The sequence below is a fragment of the Nerophis ophidion genome, linkage group LG15 (assembly GCF_033978795.1).
Source record: "Nerophis ophidion isolate RoL-2023_Sa linkage group LG15, RoL_Noph_v1.0, whole genome shotgun sequence".
NCBI classification, from domain to species: domain Eukaryota; kingdom Metazoa; phylum Chordata; class Actinopteri; order Syngnathiformes; family Syngnathidae; genus Nerophis; species Nerophis ophidion.
The window spans coordinates 9,764,708-9,784,282 of record NC_084625.1 but is presented as its reverse complement, the minus strand read 5'-3'; the positions used below and the strand labels follow the sequence as shown (position 1 = coordinate 9,784,282).

At 38.1% G+C, this 19,575-nt stretch overlaps 1 protein-coding gene across 2 annotated transcripts in view; it reads right to left on the bottom strand.

Moving 5' to 3' along the window:
* Positions 1-19,575, bottom strand: part of vps41 (VPS41 subunit of HOPS complex) — a 66,595-nt gene that overhangs the window by 29,707 nt on the left and 17,313 nt on the right. For both annotated transcript variants that reach the window (XM_061921484.1, XM_061921485.1), the window contains exons 5-9: positions 15,039-15,113; positions 14,348-14,410; positions 8,797-8,862; positions 2,962-3,081; positions 2,752-2,898 (exon numbers count right to left, since the gene is read on the bottom strand). In XM_061921484.1, coding sequence (XP_061777468.1) covers positions 2,752-2,898; positions 2,962-3,081; positions 8,797-8,862; positions 14,348-14,410; positions 15,039-15,113 — 471 coding nt within the window. The remainder of the gene's footprint in view (positions 1-2,751; positions 2,899-2,961; positions 3,082-8,796; positions 8,863-14,347; positions 14,411-15,038; positions 15,114-19,575) is intronic.

Genomic DNA, 19,575 nt, shown 5'->3' with positions numbered 1-19,575 from the left:
TAGGGCCAATTTAGTGTTGCCAATCAACCTATCCCCAGGTGCATGTCTTTGGAAGTGGGAGGAAGCCGGAGTACCCGGAGGGAACCCACGCATTCACGGGGAGAACATGCAAACTCCACACAGAAAGATCCCGAGCCCGGGATTGAACCCTGACTACATAGGACCTTCGTATTGTGAGGCAGACGCACTAAACCCTCTGCCACCGTGAAGCCAAATTGCACTCTGTCTCTGCATGATTCCTTGCTTCTCGTCTGTTTTAATAGATGTCATTAGTGTTTGAACCTGACATCTTAAGGGAAAATGTGCACTCTTTTTGCAACCTTCAGACACAGTGGATGAAGAGGAAAAAGATGCTATTGCTAGCGAAGTTCAGCGTATTTACCATGTGAAATAAATGTAGTTTACACTATGTATGAACAATACATGGTAAATGGCTGATTTACGGACACAAAAACTAACCAAAAGTGCTAATAATGAGTAATAGAGAAGCGGATATCATTGTTTACGTCCAGAGCAGCCATCTTTGAAACAAACTCGGGGGTGGTGAGAATGCTCCCACTTCCCACGTCCAAAATCCAACTTCAAGGGGCTTTCCAGTTGAAAATTCCAAAATTCCTACCTCCCAGTATAAATGGAACGCACCATAAATGAGTCTGATCCCCCGAATAGTTCATCCTACAGCCCATGGAAAGACCAGAGTCTGATCACGTTTGGCTTTTGACATACTGCAAAAACTAAAATCTAAGTAAGATTAAATGTCTCAAATAAGGGTGATATTTGCTTATTTTCTGTCTGATAAGATCATTCTTCTCACTAAGCAGATTTTATGTTTGAGTGTTTGACTTGTTTTAAGGGTTTTGGTCCTAAATGATCTCAGTACGATATTACAGCTTGTTGCTGAGATTTTATGAGCTGTATTGAGTAAATCATGCTTGAAACTAGAATATCAACAGTTGCAAAGTTGTGTAATCAACACTCGGAAGTATAAAACTACCTTTTTAAGGTAATAATTTCTTACTTTAAGTATATGAAAAAAAAAAATCATGATGCAGAGCGCACATCATTATGTCAAGATAATGGCACTAGCATTTACTTAATTTAAGAATATTTTTCAACATATTGAGTAAAAAGGTCTCTTTTTTTTCTACCAAGAAAAAAGCACTTGTTTTTTCATGAGAATATACTTATTTCAAGGTATTTTTGGGTTCATTGAGGTTAGTTAATTTTACGTATTTTGAAAAGTCTTGACAAGCCGAATTTTCTTGTTCTATTGGCAGATAATTTTGCTTAGTTTGAATAAAATACCCCTAGTTTTTGTATCTTTTTTACTTGTTTTTGAACACTGACTTTTTGCAGTGCAAACCGTGATTTTGAATAAATTATAACAAAATGACAGAGGTTTTATCTTGAAATGTTAACTGTAAGTGTTGTTGAAACTTACACTTAATATTTTTTGTTTTAAGGGTTAACATTTTTTGTTGAAAATGATTATGGTTGTGAATTCATGTTATAATTTTTGTAAATAAGACACATTTGGTTTACTATAAAAAGGGCAATTTATTTCCTTTGTCACACCGCTATTCTCGCGAGATTTTGGTGTAGTATTTGGGGTTGCAGACATGCAAAAGACTTTGAGCCATCAGCAGCAGCAAGAACATTTGGCTAGCTGAACAAGGTATTTGTCACATTGTGTTGAATTGTTCTGTATATTTGTGGAGTGCTTTGGTTTAATTTTTGTACGCTCATGTAGTTGCACAACACTGAAATATTTGCTGCCCAAGAACCTCCGAAGTGGCAGGCGGCCACGAGGTAGCTATTTTGTTTAGCACCTTATTTGCCTGGGACTGAACTATTTCTAAAACCATTGTATTTCATGTCTTGTCCTGTAGTTTTCACGGCATAAACTCAAGTAAAGAGCATGTCTTTAAGAAGCCGTGCCAGTGTTGTCATTTCAGAGCCACATTAACTATAAGTTACTGTAACTTTCGTTATACAGTTCTGATTGTGGGGTCGTGATTTAGCTCTTAAAATTATTTAGGTAGAAAGGATGGTCTTTTAAACAACACTACAACCATGAATGTATAGATTAATATATTGATAGCTAGCCTGGCCCCCGGTAATTTTTTTAACCCGATGTGGCCCCCAGAGTCAAAACATTTGGACACTCACGACTTTCACCTTATGAAAACCTTAAATCTCCTAAATGTTAAAAACTTTTTTCAAAACTGTAAGCCATGATCACCCAGTTTCAAGCAAGTTTTACTCAATACAGGTCATAAAATCTCAGCTACAAGCTGTAATATCTTACTGAGATCATTTAGGACCAAAACCTTTAAAACAAGTAAAACACATAAAATCTGCTGAGTGGGAATAATTATCTTATCAGACAGAAAATAAGCAAATATCACCCTTATTTTAGGTATTTAATCATACTTAGATTTTAGTTTTTGCAGTGTGGTACCGGTACTTTTTGAAAGGCAGTATAGTACCGATTTTAATTGATTAATACCACCATACTTTATAAGTACCGGTATAGCGTACAACCCTCGTCTGCACATAATATGACTTATATTTAAAAAAGACACGATGAAAGCAATCGATGCATCTTCCCAACGCACTTGGAGGAGGTCAGCAGGTACTTAACTCCCACCAACCGTGGGAGGACGAGTGTTTGATGTACGACGATTCTACTGGTTGAGAGTGGAAAAATGTAACCTTTGACTATTGAAGACAGCCCTAATACAAACAAACCTTAATGGAGGTCCCCCAGCCCACGATGAGGGTGGTGTTGTCCTTCCAGCACAGGCTGCAGGGGTACATGTCAGGTCTCAGACTGACGTTGTCCCGCAGCACGTTGGTAATCCTCTGTTTTGTGCTGATGTCGTAGATTTTGACGCCCTGAGACATGCAAAAAACATGAGATCCCACGACAAGACGTTGGATGACAGTGGGGACACTTACCACATTGTTGGCCCACGCTATGAGGTTGGCTCTCCACTGGACGTTGGTGATGGAGCCCTCGCCTTCGTGCAGCAACGAGGTCTTCCAGCGATTCATCCAGTTCTTTTCGTACAGGAGAAGCTTCAAGAAACACAGCGACAATGAGCAGGGGTGCAGTAGCGCCAAAGCCACCAACAGATGGCAGAATAGGAACAGTGGATTCGGAAGGGATGCTGCACAGTGATAAAATTGTCTTCCTGATTTTTTAAGTTTTGAATGTATATACTGTTTTTATTGCACCAGAGAATGTTGACCAGGGGTGCCCAAACTTTTTCCACTCAGGCTCACACACTGAAAAATTAAAGCATGCGGAAGACAGTTTGATATTTTTAATTTTCAAAAACAGTATTAAATATATATACACATATATATATATATATATATACATATATATACATATAAACATACATACATATATATATATATACATATTTATATATATACATACATATACACACATATATATATATACACATATATATATATATATATATACACACATATATATATATATATACACACACACACACACACACACACACACACACACATACATACATACATACATACATACATACATATATATATATATATATACATACATACATACATATATATATGTAAAATTATTTATTTTTACCATAAGGGCCTCCATCAAGTCTGGTCCTGTGTCAGTCATAAAAATGTTAAAAAAAAAAAAAAGGGTAATTTTTTTTTAAATTTTTATTATTGTTAATCAAGGCTTAAATCTCTACATCAAATTCAGATCTATCTTTCGAAAAATGTTTTTTTTTTAATGTTTAGTGCAATATTTCATAGTGGAATATTTGATGTGAAGTAAATTGAGTCTTAAATAGGTCAGTTATTCATAACATTGACGTGAATTCATTATTATTTTTTGAGCAATGACAGTCTTTCTTTTTTAAGTTCCACTAAAATTGTGAGGGAACCTAAAGTACCTTACTCATGAAAGTGGGTCAAATAAGTACATCTTTAGATCAACTTCAGATCTATTCATAGATTATAAGGAATTATTTTTTCATGTTTATTTTGATTGTCTGTTTAATGCCCTTTTTGTCAAGGAAAACTTAAGTTATTTTATATGGCAAACACACAAAACATGTAGTATTTCCCCCAAATATTTTTCAAAGTGGATTTTTTTGTTTGAAGTATTTGGAGCTTTGAATAGATCATTATTCAAAACAAAAATGATTTTGAGTCATTATTTTTTGAGCAATTACAGTTTTAAAGAAAAACAGCCTACACAGCAGCTTTGTGGTATTAGAGTCAACATTTTCTTGTTACATTTGACCCCTATGCTCTTTTATTCCACTTTTTTCTTTTTTCAATAGTATTTTTAGAATGTGCCTTTAAAAATTCAGCCGCGGCCCTGCAAAATGCGCCCAGTTGACACTTTGGACACCCCTGATGTAGACTTTAGACTCACACGTGCGAGAGATGAAATAACCTAAATATCATGTAGTGTAATTTTCACACAGAAAAGATGATGACACAGCATTTATCGTATTCCCGGAGGATAACGCGAGGATAAAGTCGAATACGGTGAGAAAAAAGAGACAAACTCACTGTTATGTTGATGAGTGTTTTATTACATAAACAAAACCTGCATGATATCAGCAGGAAGGGCGAGCCAGGGGCCGTACGAGCTCCAGCAGCAGCGCTATGTTAATAAACGCTTTAGCCCGACAAAGAGATGATACCACAAAAGAACCGCCGAAGCAAAAATTGAATTTTCTTTTGACAGGACGCGGCTCCCGTCGAGGCGTATCGATTCCCGTGGCAGGCACCTCGCGGAGGCCTTCACAACGCCGCGAGTGAGAGGCATCGGCGGCAATTCAGAGAAAATGGCAACGCGGCGTCCAACAATGGGCAAAACAAGTCGCTTCGCCTCGGCCCTGCCTGTATAAATGTCAGTAGACTTGATCTAAAAATACTTGCTCGATGGCGCCGCGTCAGTTTATAGTTAGTGCTGCGGGCATTTAGTGAAAGCAACACCAAGCACAACAACTGGACACAACATTAGGTACAGTATAGCTGTATAATTCTGTAAGAATGCTATTTTTCTCTCATAATTCAACACTATTTTAGAATTCTTTCATAATATTTGCTTAATTGTGAGGAATAATTCATAACATACTAAATGACATGGCAATTAATGTGTTTTTATAATTGTTTGGAAATGCTTTACCCCAAATATTACGCTATAGCCGTTCTTCTCAAATAGTGGGGCCATTAATCCTGACTTAATAATATATTTATAATTATTTTATTTTTAATCACATTTATTCTATTTTTATGACTTAAAAAATAAACAAAAAAATTGTTTCATTCATTTTTGTTTTGAAGGTTAAAGTGTTTTATGAGTTAATGTTGCTAATCAATTTGAACTTATTATTTATTGATTTTATTCAATTGGAGTACACAATCAGTATAAAATGGTTCAAGTGGGTCAAAAAATGTGCATAGTCTAAATTATGACTTTTTTTAATTAAAAAAAATAAACTAAAACATTGTTTCATTCATTTTTGTTTTAAAGTTTAAAGTGTTTTATGAGTTAATCTTGCTAATCAATTCTAACGTATTATTTATTGACTTTATTCAATTTGAATGTGTCAGTATAAAATGGTTAAAGTGTTTCAAAAAATGTGCATAGTTTATTAAATTATGACGTCTTTTTTTTATTTCAGGCAAATCGATGCACATTTCATTCAAAGTTATCCTTGTTTTGTTCTTTGGTTTCCTTTTTTATTTTTTGTTTTATTTCACGTTAATACGGATAGAAGGTTATGCAGAGGTGTACTTACAACAATACTGCTACTACTACTTATAGTCCCGACAGAGTGGGGGCGCGAAATGTTTTCATCTTCCTGGGGGCGAGGCGCAAAAAAAAAAAGGATTGACAAGCATTGGAATACAACCATATATATATAATATCACAGTCTTGCTGCTAAGCATGTTAATTATTATATTGTCAAATTAATGTGTTGGATCTTATAGACCTGTTTCCAGGTACAGGTAATATATAATTTAAACCTTATAAAAAGGTACATATAATACTGTAATATAGGAGACATACATATTTAGGGTTTCTGCAGGTATCAGCAGATCTAACTGAATGTTTTTTTAATGCAACTTAAAACAGTTTAATGCCAATAAAGTCAAAAGTATACAATTGTCTTTATAGACGACACCGTAAGCATTTGACGATAATAATGTTGAATAGTTGAAAAGTGTACATTATGTTATAAGTAGGGCTGGGCAACGATTAAAATTTTTAATCGAAGTTAATCGCACTATTTCTCCGATTAATCGCGATTAACTGCATTGTATACGCAAAGCCCAATAATGAATTCAAAAGTAGTGTGTAGTGCACCTTTATTGGAATATTCTCCCACATGAACAAAAGCGCTAAAACATTTGTTGTGCAAACACAATTTAAATCAGTCCTTGTTAAGCAGTAGCAGTTAAATAGCATATTTTATGAAAATCAACTCAAAAAATGTAAATACAAACATTTAAGCTTATTGCCACTGCCAGGGTATTTAAGTTATCCTGTTTGTTATGGAAAATAAATATAATCTACATACAAATCTCTGAGCCACAATCATAACATCTGAACAGGCAATTTCTGAGGTAACAGCAGAAACATTTTTTTTATCAGGGATCTTATGTTTAAAAAACCTATATTATAGGTAGTGGGCTGTTTTAGGGAATTTTTGATCAAATTATCCGTAGTAACAATATTAATAATGTTGTGTTTATTCTGCGTAGTGCACTTAAAATAATTATGACCATATCTAGGAATTGATATGATGGGAATTTTCCGAGCGTTTGCTTGGTGCTTTGATAAACTGAACGCATATACATGGTACTATATTGTGATGTTATGAGCCAGGGAAAAAAGAACTACCCTACCCAGCATGCAACAGGAGTGAGGAGCATGTGCGGTAGCCCGGTATAGATTGTGTCGCCATGACGGCATCTTGTATGTTGTGATATGCACGCTCTGAAAGCAAACGTTAAGAACTCAGCCAACACTCCTCGTCTGCATTATTGATAAATAGACAGACAACACATATACTCCGCTGCTTCACAGGCCGCTGGATGTAGCCGGCAAAGTATTCCCATGCTAGCTAGCCGGTCTAGCAAGCACGCGTCATTCAGTCCAAAACAGCCCGATCTATCCACATCCAGAATTGTCTGGCGGTCGTAAGTGATCCCGGAGTGACCACGCTGTAAGCCAGCCATGAAATTTGCAGAATTGTCCGGTATTTTTGCCAAATGTTCCATCTTTACCAAGAGCCCCTCCACGCCGAAGTACATCCGGGAGATGCCATCTTGTTAAGAAAAGGCGTTAACAAAATAAAAGCATGTAAACAACATACGCAAATGTGCGATAAAATAATTGTCAGCGTTAATAGATTGATGAGTTAACGTGTAATTAACGCATTAATTTGCCCACCCCTAGTTATAAGATAAACAAATGACACCTTTTTAATGCAGTAAACTTATTTTTCATTACTGTAGTATTTTTAACCATTGTACTTGGAAAGTCTGTAACAGGGGTAGGGAACCTATGGCTCTAGAGCCAGATGTGGCTCTTTTGATGACTCCATCTGGCTCTCAGATAAATCTTAGCTGGCATTGCTTAACACGATAAGTAATGAATAATTCCGCTGGTAGTCACGATGTTAAAAATAAAATTCAAAATATAAAACATTCTCATGCATTTTAATCCATCCATCAGTTTTCTACCGCATCTGTTCAAGAAATAACAATGTTATTCAAAATAATTAGAGACTTATTATACTCTAAAAATGTTGGTCTTACTTAAAAAATGCACACATTTAGTTGTATTCAGTGTTAAAAAATATGATATGGTTGTCACGGAAATACATTTTAAAATATTTGGCTTTGTACCATGAATTGATTAACGTGGACCCCGACTTAAACAAGTTGAAAAACTTATTCGGGTGTTACCATTTAGTGGTCAATTGTACGGAATATGTACTGAACTGTGCAATCTACTAATAAAAGTATCAATCAATCAATCAATCAATCATGGCTCTCTCAGCCAAAAAAGGTTCCCGACCCCTGGTCTATAGTCTAATTACCTTAAATAGATAACATAGAAATAAAATGGTCTCTAAATATTTGTTGACAAAAAGTGCACTTCACTAAACGTTCCCCCAATTGGGAAAAACTTGGTCAGGTGGTTTGTTTGGTTGTCTTTTTTTGTTGCCATTTGCAATTGTATGACATTTTTTTAATACCTCCACACATCATATTTAATGCTTTTTATTGCCACTTAAGGCCTTCATTTTCACAAAATCCATTTAATATTTTTTAATGAGACGCGGAAACCCTAATAGTCCCTAGGTGCAGTTTGTTGACTCGAAACATGTCCAGAAAATGGTATAAAAAAAATAAAAAAAGAAAGAAAACCTTCACACTATGTACAATTGTTATAATGATCCGTTCTCTGGGCCGCAATGTCTTTTTTTTTTTTTTTTTTTCACCCTTCACTTGAACGCTGTTGAGCGGACAGCACTTTGTGAAAATGGGCAGCTCTCCCGAGAGCACTCCGGCAAGAAGCTTTCACGGCGGACAAAGGCCCCGCGCGTCGTTTTTAGCCACGCTCCAGTGAGGGAGTGCGCTTGCTCGCCTGCGAACGGGACGAATAATGGCGTCGACGGAGGAAAATGCCTAAAAAGTGCCAAACGGTAAAATAACATAGTATGAAAAAAAAAAAATAATAAAGCCATTCCAACCTACCTTGTTGCCGCCGGTGACAAACTGTTTGTTGCTGGATCGGGAGAAGTGGGGGTGTAATGCCACCACCTGCAGGACAGATTATACTATTAACATTTGACTGGACCGCTGCTAAAGTGGAATATGATTCATGTTTTGCCACATAGGCAAATGCACAACACTGAACTATTGAGACAGGAGAAAAGGGAAGAAAGGATGGAGTTAGACTTTGGAGTGTGTCGGTTGGAGGGACGTAACGATATAACAATTTCATATCACGGTTACTGTCAACAAAATGATCACTGTTATCATTGTTGAATGTGCTCAAAAAGTACTTGCATACACATTTTAATCAAGTTTCATTCAAGAAAACAACTATAATAAGATGACACAATATAAATTAAATATTGTTCTGGATTCTTAAGAGCCATATTAGTACCGTATTTTCCAGACTATAAGGTGCACTTAAAATATTTTTTCCCCCTCAAAACTCGACAGTGCGCCTTATAACTCAGTAAGGAAAAATTCTGGTTTTGCTTACCCACCTCAAAGCTATTTTATTTGGTACATGGTAAATTGATAAGTGTGACCAGTAGATGGCAGTCAAACATAAGATATATGCGTATATTGGGCGGCATGGCGTAGTGGGTAGAGCGGCCGTGCCAGAAACCTGAGGGTTGCAGGTTCGCTTCCCACCTATTGACATCCAAATCGCTGCCGTTGTGTCCTTGGGCAAGACATTTCACAATTTGCCCCCGGTGCCGCTCACACTGGTGAATGAATGATTGGTGGTGGTCGGAGGGGGCGTAGGCGCAAACTGGCAGCCACGCTTCCGTCAGTCTACCCCAGGGCAGCTGTGGCTACAGATGTAGCTTACCACCACCAGGTGTGAATGAATGATGGGTTCCCACTTCTCTGTGAGCGCTTTGAGTATCTAACAATAGAAAAGCGCGATATAAATCTAATCAATTATTATTATTATTATTATTACGGCAATATGATGGCAGTCATACATAAGAAATGAATGTAGATTGCCATATGACTCAGGTAAACAACACCAACATTTTATATGTTCCATTGAGAATAGAGAACATTACACACGGCACTCAAAAATCTATCAAAATGTTTTAGTACGACTTTGGTAAGCTATGAAGACACACAGCTTGATGGATTGTACTGTGCTTCAACATAGGAGTATTATTATGGTGTGTGTATAAAGTAATACATATTATCTGGCGTTCTGTTTCCTAATTTTATGCAAAAGCAACTTTTCTTAACTTCTGGTACCTGCTTATCTGTATTTGGGATCTGCATAAGTCCTGAAAAATTGCACGCCTCAACCTTTGTAGTCCGTGCTGACTCCGTAGTCGATAAACTTCTTCATATTCTCCATCTTCTTGTTATGTGACATTCATCCTCCGCTGTTGCAATTTCTAATATAAAGTAGTGTAAAGTTCTTACTTATATCCGTCAGTAAACTCGCCATGAAAGCGCTAAAACATACCGGTATAGTGAGTTTACATTACTCACCCAAGGAACTTTAGTTATTAGAGAGTTCCGGTCAGACGATTTTTCACGGGACACATGTTATTGCACTAGTGAGCCACGGATGAGGAGATGCTGCTCTGTTATTGATTGAAGTAACGTTTGAATGTCATTAAAAAAGCTAGCTCCATCGTTTGACACTTCTTCCACCCCCGTCCTTGCACGCTACACCGCTACAACAAAAATGATGAGAACAAAGGTGAGCCACGGAAGTGCTTTAGTTTTAGAAAACAATTATAATGTGACGCCTTTAATGCGCCCTATAATACGGTGCGCCTTTTGTATGAAAATAGACCCGACTAGACCCGCTCATCGACAGTGCGCCTTATAATCCGGTGCGCCCTATTGTCCAGAAAATACGGTATATTTAGGAGCCAGGAGGTATCGGCCGTGTTGTGGGGGCACTTTGTGTCAACGTCCTGGTGGCCATGGTTTGATGACCTCCTGTGATAGTGTTAACTCATATGGCTCCTCTGTACTCAGTCATGCGTTAATTGTTCATGTATGTACGTATGCTTTTTGTTTTGTTTTTGTGTGTGTGTGTGTGTGTGTGTGTGTGTGTGTGTGTGTGCCTGGGGTAACGTTTTTAAGTCTGTAAAGCACTTGGTGTTGCATGACTTTTGTGTATGATAAGTGCTTTATAAATAGCTTCATTGATTGGTTGATGTGATTGAATCCACTTTAATAAAGTTGGTTTTGCATAATATTGCGAAACAAAACACCAGATACTGTCCATCCATCCATCCCTCCATTTTCTACCGCTTATTCCCTTTCGGGGTCGCGGGGGGTGCTGACGCCTATCTCAGCTACAATCGGGCGGAAGGGGGGGTATACCCTGGACAAGTCGCCACCTCATCGCAGGGCCAACACAGATAGACAGACAACATTCACACTCACATTCACACACTAGGGCCAATTTAGTGTTGCCAATCAACCTATCCCCAGGTACATGTCTTTGGAAGTGGGAGGAAGCCGGAGTACCCGGAGGGAACCCACGCATTCACGGGGAGAACATGCAAACTCCACACAGAAAGATCCCGAGCCTGGATTTGAACCCAGGACTGCAGGACCTTCGTATTGTGAGGCAGACGCACTAACCCCTCTGCCACCATGAAGCCCTACCACCCCAGATACTGTATGTGTCTCTACTGTATGTGTCTCTATTTTGAGGTTCCTTATACACACACCCTAACAATACCCGTATGATGAAGCACAATACGTCTGACTACAGTGGTCGTAATGCACCAGCAATCCATCAAATAGTGTGGTTTTGTAGCTTACCAAAGTCGTACTAAAACATTTTGACGCCGTGTGTAATGTTCAATATTCCAAATGAAACATCAACGTTTTGGGCTATCTTTGCTCGCATCATTTATTGCAGTGTTTTTCAACCTTTTTAACATTATTTTCATTAAAAAATACAGAGGCACACCACCAGCGGGAAACGTTATAAAATGAAACTCCACCAGGTCGTCATGACTTATTTGGAGTTTGTTTGTGTTTTCCAGTGTGTAGTGCTTTAGTTCTTGTCTTGCGCTGTTAATTTGGTGGCCCTTCCTGTTTTGGTGGTGTTTTCCTGTAGCAGATTCATGTCTTCCTTTGAGCGCTCTTCCCCGCACCTGCTTTGTGTTAGCAAGCAAGACTATTTAAGTTGTTATACTTCTTTGTGTGGACATTTTTGATTGTCATGTACGGATGTACTTTGTGGACGCCGGAAGTTTTTGCTGTCGTCCAGCATTTTGTTTCTGTTTACTTTGTAGCCAGGTCAGTTTTACTTTTGTTTTGCATAGCCATTGCCTTTTCCTTTCCCTTTTGTTCATTTTTGGTTTAAGCATTACCGTATTTTTCGGACCATAAATCGCAGTTTTTTTCATAGTTTGGCCAGGGGTGCGACTTATACTCAGGAGCGACTAGTGTGGAATTAACACATTACCGTGAAATATCAAATATTATTATTTAGCTCATTTGTGTAAGAGACTAGACGTATAAGATTTCATGGGCTTTAGCAATTAGGAGTGACAGATTGTTTGGTAAAGGTATAGCATGTTCTATATCTTATAGTTATTTGAATGACTCTTACCATAATATGTTACGTTAACATACCAGGCACCTTCTCAGTTGGTTATTTATGCCTCATATAACGTACACTTATTCAGCCTGTTGTTCACTATTCTTTATTTATTTTAAATTGCCTTTCAAATGTCTATTCTTGGTGTTGGGTTTTATCAAATCAATTTCCCCAAAAAATGCAACTTATACTCAAGTGCGACTTATATATGTTTTTTTCTTCTTTATTATGCATTTTCAGCAGGTGCGACTTATACTCCAGAGCGACTTATACTCCGAGAAATATGGTACATACCTTATTACCTGTACGCTGCCTCCCGCTGTGGCCTGCATATTGGGATCACAACAAACCATCCTCGTCTCACCGGACACATTCCGACTTTTACAAAGCAATTAATTACCTGCTGCCACCTACTTACATGGAGTATCACGTGGTTACCCGGCCGAGATCTACACAGCACAAACACTAAGTAACATATCATTATTTGCAGATTATAATTGTTGATTACAAAAAATATTTTTGGGACCAATTAGGTGCCGCGGCACACTGAAAAACACTAATTTATTGAACAGGCGTCAACTTGCAGTCCACACGCATCTCTCATGGCGGCATAGCTCGGTTGGTAGAGCGGCCGTGTCAGCAACTTGAGGGTTGCAGGTTCGATTCCCGCTTCCGCCGTGCTAGTCACTGCCGTTGTGTCCTTGGGCAAGACACTTTACCCACCTGCTCCCAGTGCCACCCACACTGGTTTAAATGTAACTTAGATATTGGGTTTCACTATGTAAAGCGCTTTGAGTCACTAGAGAAAAGCGCTATATAAATATAATTCACTTCACTATGAGTGAATGCCATCTACTGTTCACACTTTATCATTACACCATGTACCAAATAAAATTGCTTCGAGGTCTGTAAGCCCGAGCAGAATTAAAATGTACATTAGGCGCACCGTCGATATTTGAGAATATTAAAATATTTTTAAGTGCGCCTTAGAGTCCAAAAAATATGGTGGTTCAAATATTTTGTTGGTAATGTTAAACTGTCAAGAGCACTCCCAATAATAAATACATTATAACATTTAGGTCTCTGCTTTTTGCAGATGATGTGGTCCTGATGGCTTCATCTGGCCAGGATTTTGAGCTCTCTTTGGATCGGTTCGCAGCCGAGTGTGAAGCGACTGGGATAAGAATCAGCACCTCCAAGTCGGAGTCCATGGTTCTCGCCCGGAAAAGGGTGGAGTGCCATCTCTGGGTTGGGGAGGAGACCCTGCCCCAAGTGGAGGAGTTCAAGTACCTAGGAGTCTTGTTCACGAGTGAGGGAAGAGTGCATCGTGAGATCGACAGGCGAATCGGTGTGGCGTCTTCAGTAATGCTGACGCTGTATCGAGCCATTGTGTTGAAGGAGCTGAGCCGGAAGGCAAAGGTCTCAATTTATATACGTTCCCATCCTCACCTATGGTCATGAGCTTTGGGTTATGACCGAAAGGACAAGCGGCCGAAATGAGTTTCCTCCACCGGGTGGCCGGGCTCTCCCTTAGAGATAGGGTGAGAAGCTCTGCCATCCGGGAGGAGCTCAAAGTAAAGCCACTGCTCTTCCAGATGAGGTGGTTAGGGAATCCGGTCAAGATGCCACCCGAACGCCTCCCTAGGGAGGTGTTTAGGGCACGTCCAACCGGTAGGAGGCCACGGGGAAGACCCAGGACACATTGGGAAGACTATGTCTCCCAGCTGGCCTGGGAACGCCTCGGGATCCCCCGGGAAGAGCTGGACGAAGTGGCTGGGGAGAGAGAAGTCTGGGTTCCTCTGCTTAGGCTGCTGCCCCCGTGCCCCGACCTCGGATAAGAGGAGGAAGATGGATGGATGGATGGATGAAACATTTACAGTTCATCTATCATATCGGCCTATTTTACTCATAGATAAAAACCCCTGATATGATTGATGTGTGTCTAAATACTTTTGTACTTACTTTTATGGGACAGTCAAAGTTCTCGTGGAAGCCTTCTCTTGTGTAGAGGCCAAACACTTGAACCTAAAAAAAAAAAGAGAAAGGTGAATAACTAACATCTTGTCTTTAATTGCTGCCTCAGCAACTAACCCAGGCCAGCGAGGAAAACCGTGGCCAGGGAAAGTCTTTGTATTTGTTCCACAGGGTCGCCAATTAGTGGACACCTTGATTCGCTAAAAAAAAAGGCAACAAAAAACCTGAGGGCTTTCGAAGGTTTGCTAATCCTTCGGCTGCTGTAAGAGGACCACTGAGCTGCCATTAGTGCTTCTTCAGTCTCCAGATGGAGGAAGAAGACACCCAGCCGGGGAATAACTTGATACCCCGACAACATCTCATCAGCAATCAGGGATTAAGTGAGATTTGTAAGGATTATAACAGCCACCCGACCCAAGTGAGCATATCTTGGCGGGTTCATGATGAGATCAGATAACATGGCGGCGAGCTCAGTGAGCTTCGCAACATTCCAAGTGAATTTGAGTGGAGAGATAGCATGGAGATGAAACGCTGGCACCGCCAAAACCTCCTCCGAATGATACTCCCGGAGCATTAGCATAAAGTGGGTTCAGCTGTGCAGATGAAAAAAGCGATGTGCTTCTTCTGCAGGCCTCAAGGCTCAGTGAGCGCCACAGACTGATGAGCAGCGAGATCTCACCTTGCCATCCTCGGAGCAGATGCCCACGTGCTCCCCACTTTCATCCAGACTGATTTGGTTGATCTTCACCGAACTCTGCAGGCAGAGGAAACACCGGCGTACAATTGCAACACCCAACACAGCAGGTTGACTTGGCTGAATACTAAAGAAGAAGAAGTCATAACAACTAGGAGCGCTTCATTTACCGTATTTTTCGGACTAAAAATCGCAGTTTTTTTCATAGTTTGGCCGGGGGTGCGACTTATACTCAGGAGCGACTTACGTGTGGAATTATTAACACATTACCGTAAATGATCAAATAATATTATTTAGCTCATTCACGTAAGAGACTAGATGTATAGGATTTCATCCGATTTAGCAATTAAAGGGGAACATTATCACAATTTCAAAAAGGTTAAAAACAATAAAAATCAGTTCCCAGTGGCTTTTTGTATTTTTTAAAGTTTTTTTCAAAATTTTACCAGTCCCGGAATACCCCTAAATAAAGCTTTAGAGCGCCTTATTTTCGCTATCTTCGAAACCACTATCCATTTCCCTGTGACGTCATACAGGGCTGCCAATACAAACAACATGGCGGTTACCACAGCAAGATATAGCGACATTAGCTCGGATTCAGACTCGGATTTCAGCGGCTTTAGCGATTCAACAGATTACGCATGTATTGAAACAGATCGTCGGAGTATGGAGGCAGATAGCGAAAACTAAATTGAAGAAGAAATTGAAGCTATTGAGCAAATAGCTATTGACGCTATTCGGCCATAGCGTGGGTGTACCTAATGAAGTGGCCCATAGCATGGCTGCCTTATTAGCATCGCCGGTAAAATGTGCCGACCAAACGATCAGGACTTTCGCATCTTGTGACACTGGAGCAACTTAAATCCGTCGATTGGTAAGTGTTTGTTTCGCATTAAATGTGGGTATCTAGTTTCAAATGTACATACAGCTAGCGTAAATAGCATGTTAGCGTCGATTAGCTGGCAGTCATGCCGTGACCAAATATGTCTGATTATCACATAAATTAACAACATCAACAAAACTCACCTTTGTGATTTCATTGACTTAAACGTTGCAAATGCATCTGCAGGTTATCCATACATCTCTGTGCCATGTCTGTCTTAGCATCGCCGGTCAAATGTGAAGACACTCTGGTACATTCAATGGGGGTCTGGCGGCAGATTTCTTGCCAGTGGTGCAACTTGAATCCCTCCCTGTTAGTGTTGTTACACCCTCCGACAACACACCGACGAGGCATGATGTCTCCAAGGTTCCAAAAAAATAGTCGAAAAAACGGAAAATAACAGAGCTGAGACCCGGTGTTTGTAATGTGAAAATGTATATAGCGGGTGTGTTACCTCGGTGACGTCACGTTCTGACGTCATCGCTACAAGACCGATAAACAGAAAGGCGTTTAATTTGCCAAAATTCACCCATTTAGAGTTCGGAAATTGGTTAAAAAAATACATGGTCTTTTTTCTGCAACATCAAGGTATATATTGACGCTTGCATAGGTTTGGTGATAATGTTCCCCTTTAAGAGTGACAGATTGTTTGGTAAAGGTATAGCATGTTCTATATGTTATAGTTATTTGAATGACTCTTACCATAATATGTTACGTTAACATACCAGGCACCTTCTCAGTTGGTTATTTATGCCTCATATAACGTACACTTATTCAGCCTGTTGTTCACTATTCTTTATTTATTTTAAATTGCCTTTCAAATGTCTATTCTTGGTGTTGGGTTTTATAAAATAAATTTCCCCCAAAAATGCAACTTATACTCCAGTGCGACTTATATATGTTTTTTCCCTTCTTTATTATGTATTTTCGGCAGGTGCGACTTATACTCCAAAAAATAAGGTAATTTGAACAAGTTGTTAGCACCGCTAACATTCCATACTGTTCATATAATCCAAGGGTAGTCCAACATTTTTGGGTCTGCACACTGAAAAATTAAAGATTTCAAATTGTGTTTTTTTTTTTCAAAACAAACAATATTTATTGTAACAATAAGGACACTTCTTAATTTCTGTGAACATAAAAAGGTCCCAGGGACCCAAAAGGGCCTCAGTATTTTAAGTGTCAAAAACACATTTTTTTCTTTGTACTTTCAACATTGAAATATAAATACCGTATTTTTCGAACTATAAGTCGTGGGTACTTTTTTTTTTTTTTTGTGGCCTGCTGGACAGCAGGGGAAGACTACGACTTATAGTCTGAAAAAAAATGGTAGATCAATTTCAAATCTGTCCGTTGACAATTTAATTTTAAATTTGTGTTTTAAGCCCTTTGTTAAAAAAAAAACAAAGGGCTTATATTTTGTGTTTTTATGGCAAAAACACAAAATATACAATATTTTCCTCCAAAAAACGGTTCAAATTGTAATATTTGATGTGAAGTAATTAGAGCTTTAAATAGATAAATAATTCATGACAACATTTTTTTTTGAATCATTACTATTTTTTAACAATGACAGTAAAAAAAAATGACAAAATATCTCAGGAATCCAAATGGTTTTTTTTTTAGATTTTTTTTTTTTTTTTTTCGAAACGAACAAACAATATTTATTGTGACAATAAGGACTCAATTTCTGTGAACATAAAAAGGTCCCAGGGACCCAAAAGGGCCTCAGTATTTTAAGTGTCAAAAACCTATATTTTTTCTTTGTACTTTCAACAATGAAATATAAATAGATCAACTTCTTTTTTTTTTTTCTTTTTTTTGTGTTTTATGCCCTTTTGTCAAAAAACCCCACTGTTTTTCATGACAACACAAAATCTAAAAAATTTTCCTCAAAAAAACGGTTCAAATTGTAATATTTGATGTGAAGTAATTAGTGCTTTAAATAGATGAATAATTCATGAAAACATTCCTTTTAATTCATTATTATGTTCGAACGATGACAGTAAAAAAAACGGCAAAAGCTCTCAGGAATCCAAATGTTTTTGTTTTTTTAAGATTTAAATTTTTTTTTCAAAACAAACAATATTTATTGTAACAATAAGGACTATTCTTAATTTCTGTGAACATAAAAAGGTCCCAGGCACCCAAAAGGGCCTCATTATTTTAAGTGTCAAAAACCTGTTTTTTTTCTTTGTACTTTCAACAATGAAATATAAATAGATCAACTTCAAATTTATCCGTTGATAATTTAATTTTAAATTTGTGTTTTATACCCTTTTGTCAAAACCTATAATTTTTCTTTATACTTTGAATGTTGAAATATTTATAGATCAACTTCAATTCTATCCATTGACAATTTAATTTTAAATTTGTGTTTTATGCCCTTTTGTCAAAAAAAACAACTGTTTTTTATGACAAAAACACAAAATATACAATATTTTCCTCAAAAAAACGATTCAACTTGTAATATTTGATGTGAAGTAATTAGAGCTTTAAATAGATAAATCATTCATGACAACATTCCTTTTGATTCATTATTATTTTTGAACCATGACACAACAATACACGGCAATACCATAAGAATGCAATCCAATTCCAGAGCCAAACCGACCCAGCAACACTCAGAACAGCAACAATAAACAGAGCTATTGAGATTTTTCCTTGAAAACAAGGACCTGCATGCAGAATTTAAATTAATAGGCAAATAAACAATAATTCCTGTTAATTATCAGTTTTTGTAGAGGTGTCCAAAGTGTGGCCCGGAGGCCATTTGCAGCCCACAACTGAATTTTTTAACATTATAAAACTACTATGACAAAAAACATAACAAAGTGGGGAAAAAAGAGCAAACGTGACGTGTTAAGAGGAAATATTGCAATGTTGACGCTAATAACACAAAGCTGCTTTTTGTTATGAATTATTGACCTAATCAAGGCTTCGATTGCTTCACGGTAGAGGCGTGGCTCGGTTAGTAGAGCGGCCGTTTCAGAAACTTGAGGGTTCCAGGTTCGATCCCCGCTTCCTCCATCCTAGTCACTGACGTTTTGTCCTCGGGCAAGACCCCTTACCCACCTGCTCCAGTGTCACCCACTCTGGTTTAAGTGTAACTTAATGTGTTTAACTATGTAAAGCACTTTGAGTCTGTGGAGAAAAGCGCTATATAAATATAATTCACTTCATATTAAATATTCCACTTTGAAATATTTTTTGAAGAAGATATTGCATATTTTATGTATTTGGCAAATAAAAGCAAATTGGCCATATAAAACAGAAAGTTATATATGGCAAAAAGGGCCCCAAACAAACAAAAACTTAGAGCTAAAGTTGATGTTGAGATTTAAGTGTTGACAATTAAAGCGTTAAAAATAACATATGACTTATTTTTAACACTTTTATGAGTGGTGCCCTTTTGTATCCCTGAGAATTTTAGTGTAATTGTATTTCATTTGTAAACTCTCATAGCTCAAAAAATAAAAGGTAACCAAAATCAATGTTTTATTATAATTACCGTATTTCCTTAAATAGCCGCCGGGCACGTAATATGCGCCTGCCTTGAATTACGGCCGGGCGAAACTCGCTCTCCAAATTAATAAGCGCATGCTTACTTTAACCGCCGGGTCAAATTTGTGACGTCAC